At 38.3% G+C, this 27,474-nt stretch overlaps 1 protein-coding gene across 1 annotated transcript in view; it reads right to left on the bottom strand.

Moving 5' to 3' along the window:
• Positions 1–27,474, bottom strand: part of si:ch211-186j3.6 (neural-cadherin) — a 357,101-nt gene that overhangs the window by 162,623 nt on the left and 167,004 nt on the right. Inside the window, 8 exon segments of the mRNA XM_063881691.1 lie at positions 3,837–4,023; positions 4,156–4,283; positions 7,673–7,922; positions 12,280–12,447; positions 14,686–14,858; positions 15,856–16,026; positions 17,810–17,978; positions 24,098–24,270. Of these exon segments, the coding sequence (XP_063737761.1) occupies positions 3,837–4,023; positions 4,156–4,283; positions 7,673–7,922; positions 12,280–12,447; positions 14,686–14,858; positions 15,856–16,026; positions 17,810–17,978; positions 24,098–24,270 (1,419 nt within the window).

Genomic DNA, 27,474 nt, shown 5'->3' with positions numbered 1-27,474 from the left:
TGTTTGGCAGGATGACATATAGTCTCATTAGTTTCTTGTAAGCATCGCCTTATTAAAGACACATAGAAGCTTCAGACATTCACTGACACATTTTATGTCATAGAATACAACGTGATTTTTTTTAAAAGTATGAAATTACCACAGACATTAATTAAGGCATGTAAGCAAGTTACAATAACCATTTTCCTGAGAATATTTTCAGACTGCAGCCACCAATAGACAAAAGTGTTCCCTGCATGGGAAAAGTTATTTGAAAACAGGATGGGATCATCTGTGACAAAAGGAAGCTGAACGGGAGGGGGAAGACCAGTCTTGGATTTAAGGAGCGTCTGGCGATAAATCATATTTATATCAATTCTATCATTTGAAAATGAATTATGAATGATGTATGGATGAAAAGAAATCTCCATGTCATCAGTGAGTGATGGAATAGTTTGATATTTTGCCTTTTTTTAAAAATGCAAAACAATACGTTTCCACTCTTTTGAAAATCTTATATGTCATTCCTCTTTTCTTTTGTGTGTTTGAGCCCACTTTCAGAAAAAAAGTCATATTTTATCAGCTCTTCCAGATGTGTTGCTGAAATGTTTCCACCACAAGCTTAACGATTGCTGATTGAAGTTCACACTAGTCTACACTTTAATCGACAACAATTACAATTATATTTACTTGTGATGCTATGTTTTAGCTGTGTGATAACGTGTTAACTATCTGTTAATGTGCTTGTCATCCAGCCTCTTCGTGCCACCTCATATAATATTCACAACATAAAAAATAAAAATAAAAACCTCCCAAAGCATAACAGCGGTCTCTTAGTCTCCGCTCTGCTTAATATTTAACTTCTGTTTACACTGCCACAAATGTCACAGTGAAACCTAAACCTAGAGAGAGGATCTGTTAATAATCTATGATCATAATTATTAAAAATAGATCCTGGTCTGTCTTGGTGTTTATTCAACACCTCTCACTGCATCCACCCATCTGTCTCAACATCTGTTCATTTCTCAGTGTGTCTCTATTTTACCGTTGGAGCATGTATGCATTTCATCTGGCAGCAAATGAGAGGGAAATGGAGAGACTGAGGAAGAGGGGGAGCCAGACGGAAAGAGAAAGATGGCTTTTGGTCATTCAGCAGGGAGAGATGAGCAGATGTGGGGAAGAGACAGCAAGAGGAAAACAGAGATTATTGCTGCCTTGAATAAAGATTTGGAGCCTTAAATGAAGTCTACAGAGCAGCTGTCTTCTTTTTTTTTCTGCTTGCCCCTCTTTTTCCGTCAATATTAAAGCAGCCACCATCATAATAAAAACTGGATTAACGCTCTAATATTAACAGAATCTAAATCCTTCGCGCAATAATTTGTTTACAATTTTCCATGAAAGCGTTTGGTTTAATAACCGGTGAACTCTTCTTTGAAGTGCCACTACAGATTATATCTGAAATAACTACACATGTCGTATATGTCAGGTCTGGCTTGAAGAGATTCTTGTTTACATTCATTTGATTAGGGTTGAGTATGTTTCCATTGGCATTGGTAGCAACTGCATTAAATGTAATTGCTGCAACTGCAGAATAAAAAATGTCTTGTCTTAACGACTGCGCTTTAATTTGAGTAAATATTGTAGCGACCCCTCAGCGCTGACAAAGGGAGAGACTCAAAAGTGTGTGTGTGTGTGGGGGTTGGGGGGGGTGTTTATGGGGGAAAGATGTTGCCCTAGTTAGCTGGACAGGGCGGTAAGGGTAATAAAACCCGGTTCTCTGGTTCAACTGGATCCTCCGTGTCCTCCTTATTCAAATAGCTAGCCTGCTGTGCGGCGGAGCCGCGAATGCTACGATATGATGGAAAAGCCCTTTCAATTAATGGGTTCAACGCTAACTCGTGCATAGAATAGAACATACAGCCATGCATAATGCTTAGTTTAGGAAATTATTTTCGGTAGAATGTGTTGTACGAATATTTCAGTGTCTCTACATGGCACTTGTCAAATTCACTATGGTTTGACTGTCAAAGTATTTCCACACCAGTTTTTCCAATTGAGGAGCAATGGCAGCTGGGTGGAAGCAGTGAGCCACACTAGCCATGGAAATGACTAGCTTACAGGAGTTATAATATGCAGATAAAACTATTATTAGGTACCATAAATATTAAGTACACAGTTTTTGAGGAGCCTCCTGACATGGATTTCCTTGTGGCACCCAAAGCTAAAATGCCAAAACGTAATTTAGTTTAAAACCTATTCAATGCAAGAAGACCCAGCTGTGAAAGGGAGTAAACAGTTGTTCTTCCTATTCTTCATATTGATCTTAAAAGCAGCTTTAGTATTTTTGGTTAAATCTATATCCCATTCTGTTAAGAAAAACCTTGTGATCAATATTAGCTGCCTGGGCTAACGTAATTTAGCTTAATGATGAATGTTAGTCCACATATTCCCATAAAGCTCCCTACAACTAACATACTGTCATTTATGACGTTGTTTGATGCCAAACCATTTTTAGACACGTGTAAATCTACCCCTAATTGGACTCCCTATAGTCCTCAAGTATTTTTGGTTCCACCAGAACCCTAGGACCCTACCTATTTTTATTGTTTTTCCTGGAATTATTAGTTCCACCTATTCCACATTGGCCCTAAAACCACCTGATCTTCTGTACACACTGGCAAAAATATCCCCTCGCTAGTTCTGATTGTATTTAAGTCCCATTTCTTGTTTTCCCTCAGTAGAAATTCTGTTCTGTTTTCCTTAGCCTTGTTTGGACCAGGCCACAAATAAAGATAGTTTCTGTTGCATTTCGGTCCAACCTTCTCTGTGTTCTGTGACTGTGTGGTGTGTGCAGGTGTGTTTGAAAAAAGAAAAAAGAGGTGAAAACCTACGAGGTACGACTCTTGAAGAACAGATGTACGCACATGAACAAAGGTTACGGCATTGAGCAATCGATTTTATGATTCCAAAAAGCAATCAGTCAAAATTATCTTTATTATGCTAGGTGCAACATAACAGCAAAGCTGACTTTAATAGAGTTGCATTTGTCATTCATCACCATGGCAGCAAAGGGACTTTGAAGATGAAATAACAAGTGGATAAGCCATGCTGTTTCAATCAGCAACAGAGATCAATACTTTATTATTGCCTCTGTTGGTGGAAATTGTTTAGGTACAGCATGGTAGATCATTTCCATCGCAGAAAATAAGAACACAATAAAACAATACAGCAACACTTCCAAAAGACAATAGGAGAAACAGAAAACCTGGATGTATTTACTTGGCATTAAAGATGGATTACATGCATTATGGCTGATCACAGAGGAGAAGGCCTTTTTGTATTACTTAAGGGAAGATGCCACGTTTGGATTGGTTAGCGTGTATATTTACATTAACTTCAGATTTTTAGATTTTCCTCTGCAGAACTTCAAATGTCTTGTCTAGGTTGATGGAATCATTCTTCACTAATTAGAATAATCCGGTTGGTTTTATTAAGTCAGAAGAACATTTCATGCCTTAGAACACAGTTCCAACTATTCGGTGTAGGATGAACAATGGCGCTTCTGCATAAAATGATATTTAAGACAATTTTCCAACTCTGTAGCAATAGTTTGTGGAAGGTCCTTCACATGGATTCTATTTCATTTTTGGTGTGAAAAAGCCCTTGCCTCAACATCATCTAACACATTTGGAATGAAGCAGAATTCCGACAGCAAGCCAGGTCTATCAGCTAACATCTGTGGGCGCAAAGCCCTGAAGATACTTGAAAGGTTCAATAATCAGGTGAACTGCAAGAACACCAGAGAAAACATAACCTAACCTATTTATAATGTTCAGTGCAGTGTGAGCCTAACATACCAGAGTTGGGTTGTCCATGTTTGCCAGGCCGAGCTGACTCCCAGCCATCCATAGACTGAACCTCCAACAGGTAGGAGCTTTTGGTCTCTCGGTCAAACACAGACTGAGAGTAGATGAATCCCAGCTCCGGGTCAATACGGAAATACTGGTGGTCTCCACTGCGATCCTCCAGCAGGGAGTAGGAGATCTGTAAGTTTGCAGGGGGAATTGAAGAAGACACAATTAAATAGACAAATAGGTGCTGACCTGGTACTGAATGAAAAAGCAACATCACAACTCTAAAGACAGTATGAGTATGTGCATGTGTGAGTGTGTTTACCTTGCCATTGAGACCCAAGTCAAGGTCGTTGGCTGAAACCTGGAAAACTAAGGTTCCTGATTCCGCCCCTTCAGTGACCGAAGCCTCGTAGATGGAGGAAGTGAAAAATGGGACGTTGTCATTTACATCTAGAGAAGCAAAGAGGATAGAAAGAAAGAGTGCATTTAGGAACACACCAAACAATACAGAGATCAATTCGTTTTGTTGTATGTGTTGCAAATTGGATGGAAAAATCTTAGAGGATTCATTGGGTTTTTGGAAGGCCCAAGTTGCCTGCAGTACTGGGTAATAATCTCCATCCAAGCAGCATTTTAGCAACCAATGGTTTACGTAAGTAAATACACAAGTTGTAATATATAATACACTAAATAGTGACTTATTTTACATGTTGTTAGATCTCAAAGATCCCAAGAGTCACATGAGCACCATCTTTGATTGCCAAATGATCTGTATTATTTGTATGGGATATGGGACATGTTAAATAAGTGTCTTTTGCTGACAGTTATTGCCTTTGGAAATACAACACTCTCTTGCTGCACAATGCACGTCGGCATTTGGACTAGTTTCTGGGTAACATTAATTGCAAAGAGCCTTTTTCTCTCGATATACTGCATTGACTTCCATTGCAATTTAGCACTTGCTAATTCAATTTACTTTCCTATTAATTGCATTTAAAACCGATCAAGCTTTGGATCCATCCCACATTTAAGATATTTTGACCATGTATTATGGAACAAGACTCTTCAGATATTCTAACAGAATGCTTTTAGAAGTTCATGCTTAGAACAAAAGGAAACTGTGCTTCAATGGTTTTAGCTTCAATACCACGAAACAGCCTTCATCTGAATATGAGGTTAGTCAGGGCAGAGAAAAACAAACTTTATGGCTTAACTTTACATTGTGTTTTCACTCAATTTGAGTTTACTTTATTGACATGTTGCCCTTTATAGCTGATGTTTGAATATGTTTTCTTATTTACCTTACTTAGATTGACACAAACATACAATTGCCTTGGTGAACTAACGCCTCAGAGTATTGTGAACCACTGAGCAGTGTGTTGGTTTCTAAACCCGTTTGCTATCACTGTGCTAGCAAAAGGAAACTATTCATTGAGAGCATTTATAGTGAATCATTTATATCCCATAAATATGCTAGGTTCATTTTTCACAAAGGGGAATTTTATATAATTTGTATCTCATTCTACCATTAAACATACCAACAATAACAAAAATGTCCTTGTAGTTTTTTTTGCCATTTGTTATCGATTAGTCAGAATGTATTCAATGGCTAGGCTAAAATTATCTCTGCCATACATTGTCAATAAAAACTGAAAACCCATTACATGTATGGGGACGTAACTGATTAGACAGACAGTGAATTACTACGTTTAAAGTGGATTATGCCACTATGAAACAGTATAATACACCACTGTACCACTTCAGGAGTTGTTATTGTATTGTTGTTATTAAGGAAAAGCATGTTGTTGTTGTGGTTGTGGTTGTTGTTGCGTTGTCTTGGAAAAGGCATGACTTAAAGTGTGGCATGAGGTGGCTTCTCGCAGGCTCTGGTCAGCGGAAAAGCAAACTGGTTCTTAAGTGGTTCGCAAGTTGAAGCAACTGGGAGCCAAACTAGCCCCAGCACAGAACTAGAATGAAACTCATTAATCGAAAAAGGGGTAAAACAGGCATTGGGCAATTAATAATGACACCAAATGTGCTCTTTCTTTTTCCCTAAACAATAATTGGAGAAAAGCGAGGCTGTTACATTATTCAGAGGGACAAAACTGATAGTTCCAATGAACATTGAGTAGACAAAATGTGAACTTTAAAGTTGCCTGAATAGCGAAAGCCATATTCTTATAAAGTTGATGTGGGGCCAAACACTTAATAGAAATGAATAGCGCAATGCATTAGCTCTAATGCTGCTCCATGTGCCATTCCATTTTTCCCTTCCATTTCTTCTGAGCAAATGTCTTAATCTATGAATTAAAATGGGAATTTAAATCTATTACAGACCTCTCTCCCTTCCTCTGCAATGCCTCTGGAGGAGTCAAAGAGCTTTCTTATTAAGACTGATAAGCGAGAGGAGGGGCAAATGAAAAGAGGAGAAGGGAAGTTAAACGAGGGACAGAGGCAAGAGAAGGGAGAGGGTCTGTGTGAATTAATTATTTCTCACTGGATTAAGACCGAATGAAGGAATAGGGTATGCCTGCTTGTGTGTGTGTGTGTGTGTGTGTGTGTGTGTGTGTGTGTGTGTGTGTGTGTGTGTGTGTGTGTGCTGTGCGTGCGTGCGTGCGTGCGTGTGTGCGTGAGTAAATGCGTATGAGTTGCAAGAGGATTAAATGCATGGGAGTCTGGGGCATGTAGGGTAGGCAGAGTTATTTTGAGGAGGAAGTTCAGGGAATAGCAAATACTACCATATTTAGCAGTGATGACGGCAACTTAAGCATATAGTTGCCATGGGCTGAGTATTAAGTGAAATACAGTAACACAAAACTATTAATCATACTTAGTAGTACCATGAAATGCATGGTGAAAGCATACTTGTTAGCCAAAGATGAGAGATAAAGAGTTGGAAAGAGTGACTAGACTTGGATGTCCCTTTGTGCAGAGGAGGTGGGGCAGTGGGGTAAACATATATGTTTCAATCATGGACTCATCTCAATTCTAACAGATGGTGACCTCTGCAGATAATTTGGATTTGTGTGGCTCTGGAATCAAAGATTTAAATTACTCCAATGGAAAATTAGATTGCAAGTGGATTTATAGAGTGCCATGATGCTATTGACCCTGCAGCTCTCTCTCCATGGCCTCAGTTGTAGAACTGCAGCAGTTTAAACAGAGCTAAAACAGTGACACTGAATAAAACAAAAAGCACAAAGACAACCATTGGTGTATTGTAAAGGGGTGAAATGTTATTCCGAAATTACAGTTGTATACAGTTTATAACAGGAGGATCGGCGTTAGTTTATAGCTCAACCATCAAAAAAGAATGATCATCAAACACCCAAGGTGTACTTTTTCCTACTATTGTCATACTGCTAGTTGGTTTCTGCAGCTGTTTAACCAAGTTTTGTCTTCGACAAGAACATATACCCTAACAAAATGTATTTCTCTGAATCATTTGTATGTCCACAATAACTGATGTATCTCTTTATTATGTTTTGTGTTTCCTCACACAGTAACACTGTCTTTGTTTCACTTAAAAATGTACGAGAGGATATCATGTACTTTTTTTTGATTATAGCAGTACTTTGCTTCTAAATGTACCTTCAATCTCAGATTTTGTTTCATGCTACATTTCTTAACGGCAATTGCTAATTGAGCAATGGTGCTATAATTTAAGTTTCAATGGAATATCATTTAATTTAAAAACATCTGAAAACTTGAACCCAAAGCAAAACTCTCACACAGGACCACAATGGTGTGAGGAGATACCGTATTTCAAAGTAAGATGGGGGAATGAAAACAAGCTTAGAAAAAATATTGTACAGCATAGACAATTTAAAAAGTCTCACCTGTGACATTGACATAGACCGTGGTGAAGGCCGCCAACGGAACAGCAGCCACATTCTGTGCCCGAACTCGCAGTATGAAGTTCCTGGTGGTCTCATAGTCCAGGGGTTCTGCAACAAGGATGGAGGCCGAACCGTCCTCTCGGTTGGGGGTCAAGTAGAAGCGAACTGGCATGTTGGTCTCTGGGACCATGCCGTCCTCCAAGTTATACGTCACTCTTGGATCCCCAAGAGGTGAGGTGGCTTTGATGTTCTTTTGAATACAAAGGACAAGGTTAAAGATACATTTTCAATATGATAAGGTGTCTCACTAGTTTAGCCTGAATAACACCTGGGACTTCCAGAAATGTTCTAGAGTCAGTACTCCCAGCATTGTTTGGCAAGCTACTTGGGAATTACAGTGAGTTATGCTACCATTTACTTTATGTTAAAAGACGCTTCACTACATTGAAGCAGCTGGGAAATGTAGCATGCAAAGCTACACAAATGAGTTTAAATGCATTAATTATGTGACCAATATTGAACCAGCTTAACACCAAGTCTATAATACAACTGTATTATTTAATATGTAATTAAATTAAATAAGAACAGCATTATATTTATTATCATTATTATTATTTTTATTTGTAGTATTACTACTAATAATAATAATAATAATAATAATAATAATAATAATAATAATAATAATAATAATAATAATAATAATAATAATAATAATAATAATACAGTATATATTAACGTATATTTAACATATTCTGGTACAATTGGCACATTTCAACTATTTATGTTATAAAAACCTTTTATCATATTTTTTGTTTGACATATTATTGTAACTTCTTATTTTTTTATACATATATTTGTTTTTATTTAATCTTTTATTTTACATTCTTACTTTAACTTATTATGTGTCCATGAATGTTTTATACTTAATTTGTCTTTTTATTTTATTCGTAAATGTCACAAAACCCAATTTACCCTGGGATAAATATCGTACCCTGATTCTGATAGAATAGATAGAATCGGAGGATGAAACCCTCTTTATTAGTCACATACATGCACACAGCAGAGCACACACAGTGAAATTGGTCCTCTGCATTTAACCCATCCTAGTACTAGGAGCAGTGGGCAGCTATTGTGCAGCGCCCGGGGAGCAATGGGGAGGGGGGAATTGGAGGTGTCCGGTGCCTTGCTCAAGGGCACCACAGCAGGGCCTAGGAGGTGAACTGGGACCTCTCCAAGTAGCAGTCCACTTTCCATATTCCAAGTCTGTTCGGGGACTTGAACCGGCGACCCTACGATTCCCAGTCCAAGCCCCTACTGACTGAGCCACTGCTGGACCTATATATTGATTATATATATATATATATATATGCACACACATTCAGTAAAGACGCACACTTCTTACAACGGACCATGCATCTTTTTTTGCGCGAGTCTCACAAAGACAATATTGCCAAAGCATTAGGTAATATGTTGTATTACTGATGATAGCCACCTCACTTACACTAATGCGCAGTGTACACTGTAGCATATTAACATAACCACACAGTGTTGTTTTCCCTCAAGATAGATTCCTCTCCAGGCTCACCCTCTGCCAATATTCAATAAGCTAAACTCAAGGTTGTGGGTTGGTTTTCCCGGTAGAAGGGACACTGAGGCATCAGCCTAAGGATTTGATGTCAGCTTTATAGTGCCATTGTTTGTGTATGCTGTGGAGTCCCTTAGCAGTCCTTAACAGTTTTATTCTGAGTACAAAATCGGTAGCTTCTTGATTGTAACCCTGTAAAAGTATTGCAAATGTTACAAAATAGGTACTACCAGCTGCACTTATTTATCAGAAGTAAAAGTATATCCGCTGTACAGAATGGCTCTTTTTACAGTATCATGATAAAATCACATCCTGGCAGTCTTTAATATTTTATTGAAACAAAGTGAGAATATAAAAGCCGCAACAGCTAAATGTTAAAAGTTGGCGGCGCTAGTGCTGAGAAACGAGGACAGCTGCTGCTGAGCTTCAAGGGAAGTGTGCATTCTAAAGAGTGGAAAATGATTTGCCTAATGGAGAAAAAAGTGTTTTATATCCCATAATAATGAATGCTAAACTATTAAGGCAGTAAGATTCAAACAGTTTTAGACTGACTAGACAACAATCCGATAAAATCCTGTTGGATCAAAGGGAAATATACTTTGCTCTTCATTTTCCATTTTCCATTCCCTAATTTAGCAGAAGCTATTCACAGCTGATGCCAAATGCACCCCAATTAAAATAAAAAATGCCATCTTGGACGTGCTGCTGCTTGCCTATGGGCTACCCAGCTGTATGTATTCAACCTGCAAAGCACAGCAGTTACAATAATGAGACTCCATATCAGGCATGAACAATTGGCAAACATGCCTGATGACAATATGTGCTGATTTAGGCCCATAAAAACCCAATTGTTCCAAGGTAGAGCTGATACAACCCGCTAAGAGACGTTACATCAGTGCATATGAGCCAAATCAACAATACCATCTCCATTAATGCGCCGAACTGTTGGGACCACACACTCTCTCGCATCTTATCAGCACGGCACATGCACACATTTTCAGATGGATGCTGCTTTCTGTCTTTTCATTTCCATCTCTTGGATATAAATATTCACTGGCGACTTGAAAGAGATTAAATGCTTTTCAAGAGATTGTGAGAAAATAATGTCTATCGCTATGAATAATCAAATGCACTTAACAAGATACATTGTGCTAATAATTTAAATAAAACATGTCAACAGAGAAAACTATTAATAGAAATAAGGGGTGACCTGAGGTGATCTGTAGCTGGAGTTGTTTAACCAGCAGTTCCTTTGAATGTCCACATATTCATGTTTCTAATTAACACTCTTTTGTTGATCAGCATTGACCAGTAGTGGAATGTAACCAAGTACATTTACTAAGTATTGTACCAGTTTGTACAATGGCCGACAGTCCCGAACACTACAATGTCCAAGAACACTTCCATTTGATAAACGTGCTGCAGTTTAGAAAAAAAAAAACATATAAATGTAAAAACACAAATGTGCCAAAACACCTGCAAGTGAAGCAATGCACAGCGTTTAGAAAACATTCACCAACTTGACGAAACATGAGCAGCTTTTGCTTAAAACTCTGCATAAACGAAACACTGCAAATACAAAACGTTTCAGCTCAAAGCTCAAAACACGACGGAAAACAGGGACAAAGACACACATAGTTCAGACCGGAATGCTTGTGGACTTTCGAGGATTATAAAGTTTGCCCAACTTTCATTATCACTGGAATATTACCTCAAATGCAAATTGTATTGGATTATTTTAACAATTTGATCACATGAGTCCTTTCAATATTATTGCAGATATTCTCTAAGCTAGCTAGTGTAGTGAACCCAGTCGTTTCAAATAGAGTGACAAAACAGGCTAACTCTGCCAACAGCGAGAGTTGGCCAACTTTATATTCAACAAGCGCTTTTATAAAGAAAACAACGTGATTTGTTTAGATGATATGATGTAGTATACCCAGTATTTTACAACTTATTTGAAACATTTTGCCAAATTAAAATGCCCTTACACGCATTTGATAGTGATAAGGTATTATTACGTTCTTAACATTATGATACTGTAAAAAGAGACATTCTGCATCACCATTAATTGTACTTTTGATAAATAAGTCCATTTAGCTTGTCGCATTTCTTTACTCCTACTTAAGTCACATTTTTAAAGCAGGAAATGTACTTGAAATGGAGTATTTATAGACTGCATTGTTTCTACTTTTACCTAATTAAAGGTTCTGAGGACTTCTTCGACCACTGCCATTGGTATGACTGATTGAACGTTTGATATTTAAAATTAAAAGTAGAAACATGTGTGTGCATAATTGCATGCTTACACTTGTCAGTACATGAAAGCATTGTTTGCAGAAGGCTGGCCAGAGTGTGTACTTCAGTAGTGCCTCAGATGTGTTAGGAATAGGATGCATAATAGTATGTGAGAGCTTACTTGTTTCCTCGTATTTAGGTGTCTATTTTTATATAGTGTGAATATACTGCATGAGTATGGATGCTTGCTGTTTATTTGTGCCTTAATAAACTAAACTAATTAATTGATCAACTGAATTTTTTTAAAACATTTTTATTGAATTTGACTAAACACATTGCTATTCAGGAGCCAGCTGTAATTGTATTTCAGTTTTATTGCCTGACTGTTAAAGATGTCTCGGTTTATTCATCTTAATTAAATCATATTGTTGTATTGTTTTTAATTTAACTCTACTGCGTTTTTGACCTCATGTAAAGCACTTTAAATTGCCACTTTTTAAACTGTTATTAATAAAGTTGCTTTTGGGGTTGGGTTAAGGGGCCTTGCTCAAGGGCACCTCAGTAGTGGTAAACAGAGAGAGGAAAGCACCGCCGCAAGACCATCATTTTGAAAAAATATAAGAACAACTTGTGATAATGAGCTGAAAGGAAGTTGGCTCAAAAAGAGGAACCACGATTTGGGAGATGATTTATTCTATGTTTCGTATTCAACCCGGGTAAAAAGCTACACATCTGACGGATGCACAAATATGTGTGCCAAATATAACCTCCCTCCCTAACGTACCACGATGGGCGTGTCTCTGACAGTGTTTTCTGGTATGACCATGCTGTAGCTGTCTTTGTCCCACTGTGGAGGCTGGTTCTTCACGTTGGTGATGGTGACGGACAACTCAACTGAACTGCTCCTGTTCCCTCCATCTGTAGCCACGATTTCCCTGGTGATGTAGGTCCTCTGTGTTGAAAAAGTCCAAACAGAAGAGGGGGTGAGATTATTTGATATTTAAGATTAGTGCGAAATGGTGATAATAGCAGTTTCCTTGAAACCTGATTTGTATATCGAGATCACACAGTTTTTAGCAAGCAATCCACTTTCTATACGTATGTCCACCTGTAGACTGCATTTGTTTAAAAAACAAATGTATTCCACAATAATTGCATTGGTTGAAGGGCATGGCCCACAGTGGAGCAGTAGAGTTGGTAACGCTTACAAGAGCAATTAGCTCAAGTCCCTGCACACAGGATCGTGGTCTGCTTTACTTACTAAAGAATACAACTTAACCAGTCATGTACTCCCAGTGTGAGTAAATTGGCATATATTGGAGACAGAAACTTTTTTCCTTTATGGCCTTTTTTCTCCAATCCTTTCTATGAATACCACATTTATTGTGCATTATAGGGTGAATTGTATTGCACCAATAATAAAACTATGGATAGATTATTGCACATTAATGCAATACAATGACATGTTATGTTGTATCATGTATTTCTTTAGACACATACTAGACTTTACTTGAGCGAAGAACACTCAATATATTAATGAAACATGGTACTGCAAAGACTATTGATTGGGCTACCACAGTAGATTTTAGATAATGCATTTTAAGCACCATCAGTCAACCTGTGTTGCCCCTTTAAGAGGGTTGGCAGAGTTTTGCCTGTTTGACACTGTTTGTTTCTATAGGCTTACCGTAGTTTACTTGTTTTAGCAAAGGAAGCACCACCAAGCCCCCAGTTAGAGCGCAGGTCATTGACGTACAATTGCAAAGTGGCCAACAAGGGTATTACACTTATGTTCCTGTCCCTGACATCATTTGGGCAAACAAATACAAATTCCCATTGACTTATATTGGGCAAGATACATCTCTAAATCAGCACATACTTATACGTTTAGCTAAATAAACTACCCAGCGCTCTGATAGCCCTAATTTCAATCATTAGCATATCAAAGTTGTAAAAAAGCGCTGGAAGCCAAAACCAGTTATTTTATGTCTGCATTCATTTAACTGAGCCAAGAAAGGGAGATAAAGTGGGGTTCATGGAAAACTCAATGCACATGTGCACATGCTCCATGGACCCAGACAGTCTTTTGAATCGTAAGGTATTTTGTGTTTTTTAGTGTAATCATGAATAGTCACAAATGGCTTATAATATGAAGGTTTTTATGCAGTATTGATGTGTTCGTCATAGAAAGTTTTACCATAGGCTTCTTCACATATTCTGACCTTTTAAATGAGTTTCACATTAATAAGTAAAATAACACATTTTCATCGATTCGTTTTTCAGACACTCTGACCTGGTATCTGTTTTCAAAAGTTGCATTGCTCGGCAGTTTTTTCAAAATCCAATATTTACTCTGAGCAATCAACACAACTGATATTCTCACATTGGCAAAGGCTGAAATAAACATGTAGGCAGTGCCTGCTTGTGTATTATACGTTATGCAGATGCACTCATTAGTGGAAAAGTTTTGTATCTTCAAACATGGACATGTTTTTGTGGATCATTCTCTCTGTCAAGAGTATTGGCCGGGTATCATGTGTTGGTGTAAGATGCAAGGTGAAGTGGATTACAGACATAGCTTCCTTTTGGCACATGAACACGGTGGGTTGTTGCTTTTTGGGGCTTAATCATTGACTTGTTTTGCGCACTATTTGAAGCAATTTCCTTTATTGCTTGTTCATGTTGCCACCAAGATTGTTTTTTTTTTGCTGATAGTCAAGCAAAGGGTTAGAGGGAGTGAGAGGTGGAAAATATCAGCAATGGTATCTCTCCTGGTGCCAAAGAAAAAGGGCAGTGAGAACATTAAAACGTTTCATGAACATATGCAGGCTGCCAGCTGCTGGACAAGTTGATCACAACCCCTTTACTATACCCAATGGCAAGCTTTAAAGCGTGTTATTCTAGCCATGCACTTAGAAGAAGTAGCATGTTGTTGTGGTTTCAAAAGGCCATGGGACTTTCATCGATATGACATAATTTCCTTGAAGTGCTTTTGGAGTGGACCAATATGCGTGATAAACCCTTAGGGCATCCAATGATCTTTGTGAAAACAACAAACAAAGAGATGAAGGATTACACATGCAGTTGCCATGCCTGCAACACTGGCAACAAAGCAGAACCCTATATAAAAACGGAAAGCTGTTCCAAAAAGGGGTTAGGTAATATCTGTTTGTGCAGAATACTTTTTTACCTGAGAAATGGGCTGGTTAACAAACACCCAGCCTGTCAGGGGGTTGACCCTGAGGTATTCTGGCTGTTCACTTGACATAGAGTATGTGATGGCCGCGTTGGTGCCGAAGTCATCGTCATGAGCCGCCACTCGCAGGAAACTAGTCCCGATCATTGTATCCTCACGAAGGAAGTCTATTGGAGGAGAAGAAAAGGTTTGCTTTAAGCCTTCGCGTTTCACAGATTGCTGTTTTTGTCAGTAACTTCAGAAAACACAAGCAAATGAAGAAAACTTTCTTTGACATTGAGAAAAAGAAACACTGTACACAAAGACAACACAACCTTGTTAAGAAACCTATTCATCAATTTGACAGCAAAGAAAAAGAAAAAAACAGAGTAATTAGTAATAGTTATGATGTATTTTTTTGTGCCGAACTGGAAGTTGGCATTGCAAGGGCTCCCTCGACAAAAAGCAAGAGGGATTTTCCCTTTGGATTTCAGGATAATGCTGAATAAGATATTTGGCAAGCGGTGATGATACAAGTTATGTTCAGCAGGATTATCTACACATCCACTTGAGGATTTTGAAGCATACATGCAAATGCCAAAAGTCGAAAGCTAATTGTAATTTGTAATGTACAAAATAACTACTGTACATAAACTGTTCTGTCACCCCCACTAAGCTAAATGCTGCTAATGCTTGGAGTGATGACTTTTGTCTCATTAAATCACTTTTTAGCAAGTGTTGTTTTTATCACACGTAGAAGCTTTGGGAATTCACCAGTGGGGTATTCACTGATGTGTTTTTTTATGTTGTAGAACCAAACGTGAAAATCTCTTAAGCTTATTTTAACTACAGACCTTAATTCAGGCATTTAACCAAAAAAAAGTTCAAAAAACCATCTTCTTTCAGATGACGGAACTGGAAGAGGTAAGATGCTAAATAGATTCCAGGTTTTAAGACTCATTGTTGCAGAACAAAATGGAACTTAGTTACCTTAAAACAAACATGACTATTGTGAGGTTCATTAGCTTTTGCAATATGACAATCAGTTTTGGTTGTAGATGTTCTTTTTTCATATACTCATTTTTGGTCCATTTTTGCTGCTTTTTTTTTTATTGCAAACTTCTGTGGCCTAAGTTCTTTTTAGTCTCCATTCCTCAGACCTAATCTATACTACTTTCTACTTACACTCATAACGGATGTTCTCAAACTTGGGACTGTTGTCGTTCTGGTCCAGGATGAGGATGTTGAGCTGACAAATGCCAATCAAGGGGTCAGCTGCCCGGTCAGTGGCAGTCACTGTCACTGCATACTCTCGTTGCCGTTCGCGATCAAATTTCCTGGCTGTCACAATAACTCCTGCAGACAAAGGGATAATGAGGTTGATCAGACAGCTAAATCATACCAAACACCGCTTGGTCTCATGTCCCCTGAGCATTTTCAATTTAACACCAAAATGATTTTTTAATGTTTGCCTTGAAGCTTAACTTTAAAGACAGTAGAGCAGATGAGCAGTACAGGAAGGGTAATTAGAGTGTTTCAAAGCAATGAACAAATCCAAAGGGATAAATGATTTTAGACATGTATAAAATGATGTTGCTTCTGGAATAAAAAATATGTTGGTTGGCAGCTACTATTCTTGTTTTGGGGGTTTTGAAAATTCATCTTAATCATTCACATTACCATGGAACTTTACTGGATGTGCTCTTGCAAACACAACATGGTAAAGTAAGCTGGCTCCTACACAGGTTCTCTGCTGCAGTGTTTGGCTTAGGGTTTCTTTTTCCTACCAACATCTGAAAGTCATCCAACAGTATTATATATTTTCCAGTTAATATTACAAAGTGAAGGAGGTTGATTTCATATATGTCAACTGCAAAAACTGAATTTTGCACAATTAATACATGTATATGATGACTAAGATATCAAGATTTATGATCTGTAGGTAAATCACTGAAATGTTTCTCTCACAGCCATAGTTAAAATACAATAGATGCTTTTTTCAAACATATCTTTTCTTTGACACTGAGTATAAATAATCAGGTTCAGAGTTGGATAAATGGGAAAAATACTCAGTTCCTATACTTAATAAAAAGTAAAAAGGTTATGGTCTTAAAATACTCCCTTACAACCAAACGTCCTGAATTCACAGATTTAAAGAGTAAAAGTACACAAGTATTAGCATCTAAATGTACTCAAAGTACAACAATTCAAAGTTATCATTCTGTAAAATTACCCATTTCAGTAACATAACGTACAGAAGTATCAGCCAAATGTACTCTTACTTTTAAAATCAAGTAATCAAATTTAAAGGAGTATTCTATAACACGTAGGTTTGAGCAAGCTCTCTGATGTGTCAATAGGCGTGTTTGATTCCACGATCAAACAATGATTAAATAGAACGTGCCTAATCACAAAGTATCCAGTGGCCTACCTATGCCACTCGCCTACCTTATCATACTTTCCATAGCGATGTTTAGCGACATACAGCCGTTACATTGTTATACATTGTCTCTCGTTCGAAATCGGTAGCTACAAAATGTAGATCCAAAATAAATCATGTCAGTTAACGAACATAGCAACTAGTCATCGCTTCACAACTACTGGGCTCCATCTGTAGACAAAACAGAAAGAGGTGGAGCAACGCGCTTTTTGCCGGTCCGGGACATGCCATGAAACGGCCACTGGAGGAAAGCTCTTCCTATAACGTAGTCCTACTCCAGTAGTCCTACTCCAGTAGTCCTACTCCAGTACAGGCTTACGAACCTCGGCGCAAGCGCCTCAGTCCTGCCGCAGTACTGTCGTACCAATAATGACGTTCAAGAACGGCCTCTTGTGTATGATTGCTTAAATCGGTAATCAGATTACTTTTTCAAAGTAACTGTGGCAACACTGGTTACAATACACCACCGATCATATTAAAGTTGTTGACTTAAAATAAAATTGATGCCAGGAATGTTCTTGTAAGTTTTAAGAATGTATTCCCAAGTTAAGCGTAGTCTTCTTTCTGTATTCTGCAAAAGAGAGTGAGTAGGTGTGTGTGTGTGTGTGTGTGTGTGTGTGTGTGTGTGTGTGTGTGTGTGTGTGTGTGTGTGTGTGTGTGTGTGTGTGTGTGTGTGTGTGTGTTTGTGTGTGTACGTACCTGTGTCTGGATGAATACTGAATGCCGGTACAGTGGAGTCTTTGTGCATGAAGCCGTATGTGACCCTGCCATTGGAGCCCTCGTCAGCATCTACTGCATGGACCTGCAGAACAAACGTCCCAGCTGGCTGGCTCTCCAGGACTGATGTGCTCTCTCGGTACTGCTGACACTGAGGAGGAAGAGAACATAGAAACTTAGATCAATACTCCATTCTACAGGAACTGCAATCAAGAATATGAGGGAGGTGGAATGTCATTCATTTTTTGAAAGAACGTATTGATGAAGGAAGGAAGTTTGTTATCCTGTGTAGGATAGATATTAGTAGAGGGATCAGAGGTTTTAAAGTCTATCCCAGGGTCCATTGAAATTAGGGTTAGGGTTAGGGTTTTCGCCAGAAGGTCTCAATAGCTGCTCAACGATGTGCTCAGTGTTCTTGTGTAAACATGACATTTTATTTGCTGAACTTTAAGCATGTGCTTAGTTTAGTTCTGTGCGAAATACTTTTTTTTTTTTATTGGAAATGGAACAAAACACTCCTCAGTAAGACTTCAGTAGTGTACGGAAATAGCTGCAGTTGAGTCCATTAAAGCGGATTTTCTGTGAGATGTTAAAGCAAATATGAAGTAGGTATATATTTGTCAACCAAATACAATCTTTTCTTATTGTGCCATGTTTGATTAAACTGAATATTTGAATGCACAATTGCAGATGTGGTCACAACAAATTGTTTTACAATGCTTTGGTAAACATACACTGCCTAGCCAAAAAAAAGGTCACAAGCCTGTGGGGGCAGTGCTATGATCTGGGGTTGCTGTAGCTGCTCTGGTCTAGGTTCAGCAACATTATGTGCCCAAAGAATGAGGTCAGCTGACTACCTGAATATACTGAAGGACCAGGTTATTCCATCAATGCATTTTGTCTTCCTTGATGGCACGGGCATGTTCCAAGATGACAATGCCAGGATCCATCGGGCTCAAATTGTGAAAGAGTGGTTCAGGGAGCATGAGGCATCATTTTTACACATGGATTGGCCCCCACAGAGTCCAGACCTGAACCCGATTGAGAATCTTTGGGATGTGCTGGAGAAGACTTTGCACAGGGGTCCGAATATCCCGTCATCAATACAAGATCTTGGCGAAAAATTAAAGACTGTTGTGACATTGCAGAAGCTTGTGGAAACGATGCCTCATCGAATCCGTGCGGTAATCAAAGCTAAAGGTGGTCCAACAAACATTACCGTGTGTGACCTTTTTTTTGGCCGGTGAGTGTGTATTTCAAAGGCCAAATAAGAGACCACTGCAGCAATATCAGTTTCTCTGTTTTTTTTTTTTAACCTATTCTATAAACTACTCTCTCCATACTGCCCAATACTTAGAGAATACAACCTGTTGAGCTGGGAAACATCAAACTACATGCAAATGCTTGCCTTCTTTATAAAATTATCATCGGCCTTACCTCAACTACTCTCAGACATTTCATCATCATACGGACAACTGCTAATAGGATAACCAGAGGTGCAGCGAGAGGAGATTGCATTATTCCACTCAGGAAAAGTTATTTCAGTCAGTCTTTGTTTTCTGTTAAAACTGCTCAGCAACAGAACTCAATCCCAGCAATAATTAGAGACCAGACTACATTCAGTTTATTTAAATCACAACACAAAACATGATTAGTGAGGAATAGGTGCTGTCAACACTGATACAATCCTCTGCTCATTACAATCCGCTGTCTGTCTGCACTGCCTGGGTTTTAACATGTTTCTTTTTTTGTTTTGTTTTATTTTCTTATTTATAATTGTCTTTAAATGCTTCTTTAGGGTGACTAACAACATCTGTCCAGGGACTACAGAGGAAAAGTAGCCTCTTGGCTAACTCTGGCTCATTTGTAGAAATGTTTATTAATGTGCATTGTCCCTGTAAAAATAAATAAAAATACTCACAATTATTTCTCTGTGTTGGAATTCAACAGACACTGGAATGGCTGCCATACATGTAGAGATTGAGATTCAAGAAAAATGTGGAGTGTTCTCTTAACTTTTTCTGGAGCTGTATATATGTATACATATATATATACACATTATATGTACGTATAAGATCAAAAGGGATAAAAGTGACTTTTTTTTGTAATTTCTCACAAACAATTACATTTTACATGATGAATGCACTTGCAATGCATGCATATGAACAGCTGTGGCACTATTGGAGACACATTTAGTTTAATAGATTTAATTGAATTTAATTACCATTTAAAAGTGAAACCAGGAATCTTTCAGCTTATTTGGTAGGGAAAAGGGGTCAGTAGTTTCTTTCATAATCTTGATGTGGGAAAAACATTTTCTCCTTGGTGGACATAAAAACCTCCAGTCCAAAATGCTGCATGATTTGTCTTCCTTACCACCCACAATATGAAGTAATAACCTCATGTCAGCACTGTGAAGATGGTCATACACTCCTCTTTAACCCACACACAAAGCACAAGTGGGAACCACTATACACACAAACAGTATCATCCTACAGGCTATAAGACTGTTGAACTCCTGAGCTCTGTGAAGTACTTACAGTATGCAGTATGTATTCTACCATACAGTATTTAGATTAACACCCTGTTTTTATTCCATCTTAAATGCACATATTCTTTTATTCCTTCAACTTTTTTTGCACATTTCTATGTTTTTTTCCCTTATGTTAAATAAGTTGTATGTTGCATTATTGGGAAGCATTGGACTTCTTTCATTGCAAAACTTCTCTGTAGCTATTGTGCATATGACAGTAAAGCATTTAGATCTTCAATCTTTGATCTAATCTTTAAAAAATATATAATGAAAACTGATTTTGTATCACTGGTAGTCTTATTTCCATCTCAAAAGATTAATGCAAAGTCGTTGCAGCCCATCTGAATCTACACTTACTCTCCATTCAACATCACATTAATTGTCAGAGTCGTCAGAGAGACTCATTCATTTCTTTGTGAAAAGCAAGGTAGCTGCTCCGTGTTTGGGTTCTCAAAGAATTTGTCAATCACTGAACTTGTCAGACACAGAGAGAGCTTTATTATCCTGCTTTAAACACTTCCTGGGTTTCACTCACTCCCCCTTCCCCCCTTTTTTTCCCTCTATGGTCTCTCGTCTCACTCTTTTTTTCCTGTCTCACTAGAGTGTTGATGCTCATCAGCCAAACTCTGTGAAAGGAAAGAAATCCCAGCACTGCTGGTTGATGTCTTGATGTCTTAACAACCAATGAATTACAGTCAAACTTTTATTTTATTTTATCATCTTCCCTCATTTCCTGGTTCTTCCCTTTGTTAATTTGTTTTCTATCCATTCTTCTGGTTTTTGTTTACTCCTTCAACCGTTCCATCTGCAGTCATCAGAGCCTTTTTAAACGGGGGACATTGTATCAAATATTCTCTGTCAATGTCAAAAGAACTAGCATTTGTAGACAAGACAATTGACAAACACTCACAAAAATGTGGACAGATACAATATGTCTTGATTGTTGTTCATTTTCCATAATTTGGTGATTTTCTTGGAACAGCTAAGGGGAGTGTCTGGTTTGGTGAGATAATCATTGTACCTCTGATACTTGGGGACGATATGCTAGCTTGGAGGGTTTGCATCTGTGTGGCAGTTGGGATGAAAGTCAGCACTTTCGAAGACTAACACCACGGTACTTCTGCTTGGGATTGATGTTGGGGTGGCTTAGTCGGCATCAATGCTGCCTTTATCCCAATGTGCCAAAGATAGAGCTGAGTTTAAAGGAAAAGCTCTGGATGTACTAGATGTTCAAAGTTCCTTCCGTCAGCCAGGATCACAAGGTTTTAGGGAAAGACCTGAAGAATTAAATTGTACATGCAAGCAGTTGAAATGATTTGGCTTCAAAGGGTGGCTGGGGCAAGGAGCAATGGTGTCAGGGATAAATCAATCGCACTTTTTTCTGTCCCAAAACTGATTCCAATAAATATAAAATGAAATAGTTTATAATAGTTCTCTCTTGTTCCCCAATTTTAATAAGGTTACTTCTAAGCACAGAACCAGGTGGAATAATATTCATTTTATGAAACAAAAGGTCTAAATAGGCACTAGTTAGCCATGTGAGTAACTAATGGCAAAAACACGATAAATGTGTAATAATAATGATGGAGGCTAAACTGTGGATTATTAGCGTAACAACCTTCTGCATAATAAGCAAAGGATAACAAGCAGTAAAATGGTCATTATAGCAAAAGGAAAGCCCGACAGAGCGATACAGACCCCACCATGAAGACTTAAGTGTTCCCATTGGTGCTAACTATACTCTACTGTCACCCAGCTCCCTTTTTACCTCTCCTTCTCTCTTGCGCTGTTTTTTTGCCACCACAGAAATGCAATTGAACAGACTTCTTTCTGCGCATTGATATTACTGCACATGGTCACCTGATCAGAGCATCCTTGGCAATAATCTGCTACTCTTATTGAAAAAGAGTATATGTATTGTATAATGCTTTCTTAAGAAGAAGAATAGTGCTTTTTCAGGTCTTCTCGACCCCTCAAAGCACTTTAAATACATGGAGTCATTCACCCATTAACACCTCATTCATGCAGAGCAGTACCACTTGCTCTAGGGAAGCTAACATTCGTACACATTCACACACTCGTGGCCATCGGGAGCAACTCAGGGTTCAGTATCTTGCCCAAGGATACATTGACTTTTTGACTGCACGAGCAGGGATCGAAGCCACAACCTTCTGAGTGAAAGAAGACGACCCTCCCTCGCAGCAACATTTCATGGATGGATGGATGGATGGATGGATGGATGGATGGATGGATGGATGGATGGATGGATGGATGGATGGATGGATGGATGGATGGATGGATGGATGGATGGATGGATGGATGGTGGATGGATGGATGGATGGGTGGGTGGATGGATGGATGGATGGATGGATGGATGGATGGATGGATGGATGGATGGATGGATGGATGGATGGATGGATGGATGGATGGATGGATGGATGGATGGATGGATGGATGGATGGATGGATGGATGGATGGATGGATGGATGGATGGATGGATGGATGGATGGATGGATGGATGGACAGTGCCACAAGTGTGGTCTTGCCTGTAGTGACATATTCTATGTCTGCTACCCTACTGTCCCTATATCCGAGTAATCATGTCTCTCTGTATTTCCACCTCTTTTCTTTGTGTATCTTGCTCTTTCTGTCTTGGTTCACTGATTCCAGACCTGCTACAGTACGCTATAACATTTGGCATCAAAACCAGATAAAAGGGCCTTTCTGCTTCAGTGTCCTGCTACTGGCTGCCAACCACAGAGGAATCACCAACTTCAGTTGGATGTCTTAACTAGGAAACCAACACACGGCCAATTTTTACTTTCCTGTTCCAGAACTGCCTTTTACTCTCAGTTTCGTTCTCCGTCTATGAAAAACAACACTGTGTTTTCCAGTGATCTTTCATCTGTTGTTCTTCATTTGTTGATGTATTTTTGTGTCTCTAGTTATCTGTTGTGTTTGTATTCTCTCTTTAAAAGACCTAGTTAATGGGGATGGTCAGTCAGTGGTTTGTTTGTCCGTTTCAATCAGCATCTAACCCAGAGAAGAAAAAGAATGAATCTCAGATTTGAAATATGATGCCAGCAGGAGATTCCTGGGAGGCACAATTGAGCATACAAAGCACATGCGGAACAGTGCGGACCAGGATTCCGTCTCTTCCCTTTTCCTCTTGGCTCTCATTTTGTCGCCCGTCCCTCAGTTCTCTTCCCACTTCGAGATGAAGCTGGGAGGGAAACACTTGGCGCTCGCTAACCCCCAGGAGAGAGTGCGCAGGATTTACTTGTCAAGCCGGAGCTAGTAATGTTGGCTTGCGATACCTCAGGGGGGTTTGAAAAGTCACCTCATTTAGAATTGAGACATGGCTAGAAGAAAAGGTAGATACGTAGTGCTTCCAGAATGGGTCGGTCGGGATTTCTCACACATCCCTTAAAGCTTTAATTAAAAGACCAATATGATGTGGGTGGGAGATGAGACAGGAGAGACGTGGGTCAAGTCGGTTAATCGCTCCTCCAGAGAGGAGGCTAATGAATAGAGGACGTTGACAGACAAAGAGGAGTCAGAGGAATGATGGAGGTAAATGGGTATAGATAGGAAGAACCATGAAATAAAAGGATACAGTGCAAAGTCAATTCAATCAAGGGAAACTGAAAGAAGAGCAATGAATACCATGGCAACCAGCACAGCAGACTGATGGGCATGACGAAAAAAGATGTAATGAAGCCAGTTTCCTGTCTTACCTTCTCAAACACCGGCTTGTTGTTATTCACATCGTCCACTCCCACTATAACCTGGGCTGTGGACGACAAGGCCTGAGGTCCGCCTGAGGAGTTGTCATCGGTTGCCGTGACATTGAGGATATATTCAACACCCTGGAGGTGGGGGGGCGGGCTGGAGCGAAGGCGGATCAAACCTGCAGTAAACCAAAAGGAGAACACTCGCTTAGTCAGCTGTTATTGATAGAACATTAGTGTATACTTGGGGATTTACTGATGGGATTTAAGGGATTAATGGTGACTCATTTGCATTAGCATTTAAAGTCGCAATAATACCTTACACTCTGGGCTCACCGTGTGTTTAGATATCCAATAATATGACATCCAGTCGGATGTATTATTTGCTATGGTGATGAAGCTAAACACATAGATTGACTATTTCTTGGCCAACAGGGTTTCCATTTTGTGGCCTACTGTTTTTATATATTTATAGTTTATTACATGGCTTAATGGAATACTTGATTGTGATTGGTCAATTTGGACAGTCGAAAAAGAGCAGATTGCTGTTCGGATAGCAGGCTGCTGAGTACGGTCTGATTGATGGACTATGTGCAGTCATGTCACTCCATAGTCTGGACAGTTTAACATCAGCTTTGGCCGCAAAAACGTTGGCTTAACTGTCCCCAGTAGAGATAAAAAAATGTGTAGAAGAAAAGAGCACAAGAGAAGGAACAAGTTTAAAAGACCAGCGGAAGAAGACAGACTTGAAGTAAAGACTTAAGGGAACACAGTATGTGGTCTGGCAGTGTTTAAACACTGGTTAATGAAAAAGAATATGAGAACAGACTTAAACAGTTACAGAACACCTCGATCAGTGCTGCCATAATTGTAAGGTACATTGCTGTCACCACAGTTCCAAACATTGCTATGCTGTAAAACGGACAATTTTTCTTACCAAAACCAAACGTTTATTTTTAGATTATTGAAATCAAGTTTATAAAACATATATATATATATATATATATATATATATATATATGTAATTAGCCATGCAATAAGTGGGATAATATGGATGAAAAAGCAAATGAAACACCAACAGGATGATCAGAGGGCCTTTTTGAAATCACATATACCAGGTTGTGTAGATTAAACTCTGAAGCTAAACTAACGTTTTTGGAACACCAGAGGCAGCTGTAGCCCAGCGGGGAGAATGAAGTTGACCATTAGGGTTGGTGGTTCAATCCCTTGCTCCACTGGTTCAAATATCAAAGTGTCCTTCAGCAGTGCACCAAACCCAACATTATTTTCAGTTTCTGTGTATGCATGTTTCTTTGGAGAAGTACATCTTTAGAGTGATTGTATTGTAGTAATGTGTTCATGCAGCCTAGATATGTTTCCTATCCTCATATATTTACTGTCAATCTATCTAATAAGAGGTGAACAAGGCAAGAATATCTATATATTTAAATATTCCATTTACAGACACTGTTTTTGATCTGTCTCAGTGGGTGATATCAATAGAGCAGAGATGATATCTCTGTCAGACTTTTATACGTGATTTGACGTTCAAAAGGTTCAGACCCAATCCAGTCTGGAATTTGATCATCATAGATATTTGTCAGTGCAATCCTTCTAGATCTACTGTCATTTTTAAACTACAGACCTTGCTAAACGGTTGGTTAAAAACAATGATTCAGGCTTTACAGTAGTAATTTTAGCTTTAACTTCACTCAGGCTAGGCCAATTATTTTGTACAATTTCAACAAAAAAAAGAGCACAAAACCAACTGATTTTGCAAGAAATGAGAGAGAGATACAAAACCATGGATGTTTTATATCCCCAATTTCTGAAATGTCGTTAATGTGTCACTGCCTGATGATGTATTTTATGTGAAACTAAGGAAGAATACCTGTTACTGCAGTACTAATGGGGACCCTAAAAAAAGTAAAGTACAATTAAGTGTCTTTGCTAAATTGGAAAGCTTGAAGGCAGATAAGGGTTGTTAAATGGAGGGGAAGGTGAGCAAAGCCGGTGAGTTAGAAAAGACCTGAAACTGAACTGAAGTATTCTCAATCATAATTAGACTGAAAAGTGGTCCTCAAAGTCCTCACATACTGGTTTAATCAGAAACTTTAAGATAACCTAAGAGAGAGTGAAGAATGTATTCACTTAATTTTAAAGCTCATAAGACTATTCAGGTAAGACACCGGTCTAATTAAAACATGTATTATGTTGATGCTTTGCCACAAAGGGTCGAAATCATCTGAAAAGCAAAACCAGATTCGTACAGAATTGTACCACCTCTATGGTAACAGAGTTTTGATTATAATTACGTTTTTCTTCTTCATTGTTAAAGCTCATTATCATAACCATGGTAAGATGCATCTTTTCTGCTTTTTATCTATATATAAATTACTGAACGCATGAAAACACTTTGGAAACAAATTGGTGTCTGTTATTGATTTGGACTTTAAGAAATAAAGTGATGACGTAAATCAAGATATTTGCTCACTTTCTTGAATACATATTTGCATAAGATATGAAAAGTTCTCCACAAATGCTGGTAAGAACTCTTCATCCAGGCAACAGACCAGTCTCGGGCCTCTGTAAATGTGCTACATATATCAACCTGCTTACTATCCAGGTACCCATTCACTTAATAAATCGGCCTATTAAAAACATATTCCCTACATCTTACTGCAACCAGCTGATCCATTAATCACTAGGGTTGTGTATTCATGTATTAGTTAGAAGATACAATTGTTTATAAAAAAAAATATTGAACAATAATGACTTTCTAATAAGCAAACCTTTATATTATGGTGTCAGAGGAACGCTGATCACTTTGTAAAGAAGGTTGTTGTGTATTAAATGAACAATATGTAAATGGTCCGAAATCTCAAAGTAAAGCCATTATATATGGGGTCCCCCAGGGATCCATTCTAGGGCATGTCATTATTATTATTATTATTATTATTATTATTATTATTATTATTATTATTATTATTATTATTATTATTATTATTATTATTATTATTATTATTATGCTTTATTTGTTTAACTTCACTTAAAAGTTCCTTACATTTATTTTTAGTTGCTCTTTTGGATTAAATAATACACTGAAGTATTGGTATTTCCTTTCCCTTGTATTTATTGGCATTGAATTTGATATTGAGGGATCAGGTTACATTACATGTATATTGCAATACTAAGACTAGGTAACTTAATACATTCTTTCACAGGTAACTAGCAATTGTAACAGATTACATTTTTTAAATAACGCTTCCAATCTTAGTGAATTTATACAACCCATACAATGAACCAAGCAACCAAGCAACCAACCAACCAACCAACATGTCACCAGAGTAAAAAAGAGCAAGGTTGAAGATAACACACATTAT

This window comes from Eleginops maclovinus, chromosome 4, assembly GCF_036324505.1.
Source record: "Eleginops maclovinus isolate JMC-PN-2008 ecotype Puerto Natales chromosome 4, JC_Emac_rtc_rv5, whole genome shotgun sequence".
NCBI classification, from domain to species: Eukaryota; Metazoa; Chordata; class Actinopteri; order Perciformes; family Eleginopidae; genus Eleginops; species Eleginops maclovinus.
This window is presented reverse-complemented; position numbering and strand designations above follow the sequence as displayed.